The sequence below is a fragment of the Cornus florida genome, unplaced genomic scaffold (genome assembly GCF_030987335.1).
Source record: "Cornus florida cultivar Cherokee Brave unplaced genomic scaffold, ASM3098733v1 CherokeeBrave_3.0.0_Hap2_Chr04, whole genome shotgun sequence".
In the NCBI taxonomy this organism is placed as follows: domain Eukaryota; kingdom Viridiplantae; phylum Streptophyta; class Magnoliopsida; order Cornales; family Cornaceae; genus Cornus; species Cornus florida.
In genome coordinates this window covers 17,754,720-17,756,654 of record NW_026775574.1, presented here as the reverse complement: position 1 = coordinate 17,756,654, position 1,935 = coordinate 17,754,720, and the positions used below count along the sequence as shown (strand labels likewise).

General features: G+C 49.7%; 1 protein-coding gene across 1 annotated transcript; it reads right to left on the bottom strand.

The window, feature by feature from the left end:
- LOC132304793 (uncharacterized) lies at positions 1 to 1,518 on the bottom strand. The gene is made up of 2 exons (XM_059802512.1): positions 1,067 to 1,518; positions 1 to 211 (listed from the first exon to the last, which is right to left on the bottom strand). Exons 1-2 carry the CDS (start codon positions 1,516 to 1,518, stop codon positions 1 to 3), a joined length of 663 nt encoding a protein of 220 aa, XP_059658495.1.
- Between the last annotated feature and the right edge of the window lie 417 nt (positions 1,519 to 1,935).

Sequence of the window (1,935 nt, the reverse complement as noted above, 5' to 3'; positions counted from 1 at the left end):
CTAGCTAGCTGCCTCAGTACCGACAGCCTCCTGGTTGTGCTGACCCACCTCCTCGTTCCCGTTAGCCATCTCACCCTCACGAGGTGGGGAATCGAGATGAATAACAGAGTCGCTCTGCTGGGGCCCAACATCAGCAGTGACTACGGGAGATACCACAGTTGACGAAGGAAGAGCGATTAGAGGTTGAACGGTAGAAGGAGCTGTAGTGATCCTGGAGGAAGCAATCTCCTGACACTCATCAAATATGTGCTCGGCTTCGGTGGATTCTGGGTCAACATAGACCCCCAGAGGGTCAATCCCTAGATCCTTATCAATTTCATCCGGAGTTGAGCTGGTCTAGCCCTCAACCGGAACTCGGTCGGAGAAACAATCTCAGAATCCCTGAGCATATCTAAGAGCTCCAACTCTTGAGAACCAAGCATGAAGAGCCAGCATTCCACCATTCACTCTGCTAATGGTGTCAATCAGAGCGTTGCGCTCGTCTAGAGCTCTTTTCTCAAATGCCATCCGAGCAGACTGCTCGTCAGCCAGAAGGCGCTGGAGCTCTGCCTTTTCATCTCTGATTGAATCGCGCTCAGTCTGCCAAACACTCTTCTCAAGCTGGAGGGCATCTTTTTCATCCTGAAGAGAGTCGGCTTCCTTCTTCAGAGCATCTCTTTCTTTTTTAGCTTTTTCAAGCCGAGCCAATATCTCGGTGTTCTTACTGGCAAGAATATCGTTTTCCTTATTAGCCACATCCAGGCTATCAAAGAATTTACGGGCCCTGGCGTTCCCCATTTCCACCTGTTTCTGCATAGCCATCATACCGAACAAAGTCTGCATAGATATGCATGAATACTGGTTAAACCGATCGCCTGGTCGGACGAAGGCAAGAGCAAATATTATGAGAAGATTCATGAGTTAGAAAATAAAATTCACCTCCATGGCAGATTGGGGAAAGCGGCTGAACACATCCTTTTGTGACAGACCCTTCGCTGCGTCAAGGTCTTTTGGAGTCCACATGCTCCTATAGTACGCCATGGCGGTCTGGCCATCCTTGAACATGGTCTCGTTCGGCTTCACGAACGTCCTATCCATTTGGGTGTATCGAGGAGCCCATGGTGGTAAAACAGGAATAGAAGCAGAGGCAGAAGCTGAAGCTGAAGCAGAGGCAGCAGGCCCGGAGGGGGCAGGAGCTCTGACTGGGCGATGCAAGAGAGCGCTCGGCCTAGAGACTCGGGTCCTCCTTGTAAGAGATTCCTCCTCGGGATTGACTCCACCGTCATGATGAGGTCTTTTGCCTCGCTCTTTGTCCCGGGCACCCCCAGCAGCAGCAGGGGTAGTAATGATCTGTGGAGATGTGCTCGGGTTGGTAGCAGGGGTGCTAACAACAGGATCAATAGCCACCGTACTCTGGATAGTGTCAGAGATGGTGGCTGAAGAGGAGGCTGATGCGGGAGAGGAGGTTACTCCAGCAACAGTAGTGGCTGGGGGAGGATTTTTCCTCCTACCAAAGGAAGGAATCTGAAGCCTGCTCATTGTATAGCCGAGGGATGAGAGTGCTAGAAGGTTGTCTGAAGTGAGGAGGTCTGAGCAAGAAGGAATATCGTTCAGAACGTATTTCTTCAAGTAATTACTCTTATCCCTATAAACACTGTAGCTCAAGTCATCACAAGGTATGCCTAAGGATCAACATAAGAAAGTACAAAAGCGAGGAACACATGTTTCGCAGGGACAATCGTTTTTATGAGATTTGAATTTCTTATACGAGGAGACAGAACAGACGCCAAAGGCGCTCGGGATTGGGTAATCCTCTATAGCCGGCGAAGACCAGGCCCCACTAACACCCATAATGTTATCTCTCCAACCCTTTTTAGATTTGATTGTGTCCGTACATATGGACATCTTGTCGATCAGGTAGAGGTGGTAGAATGGCTCATCAGTTCGGATCTTACT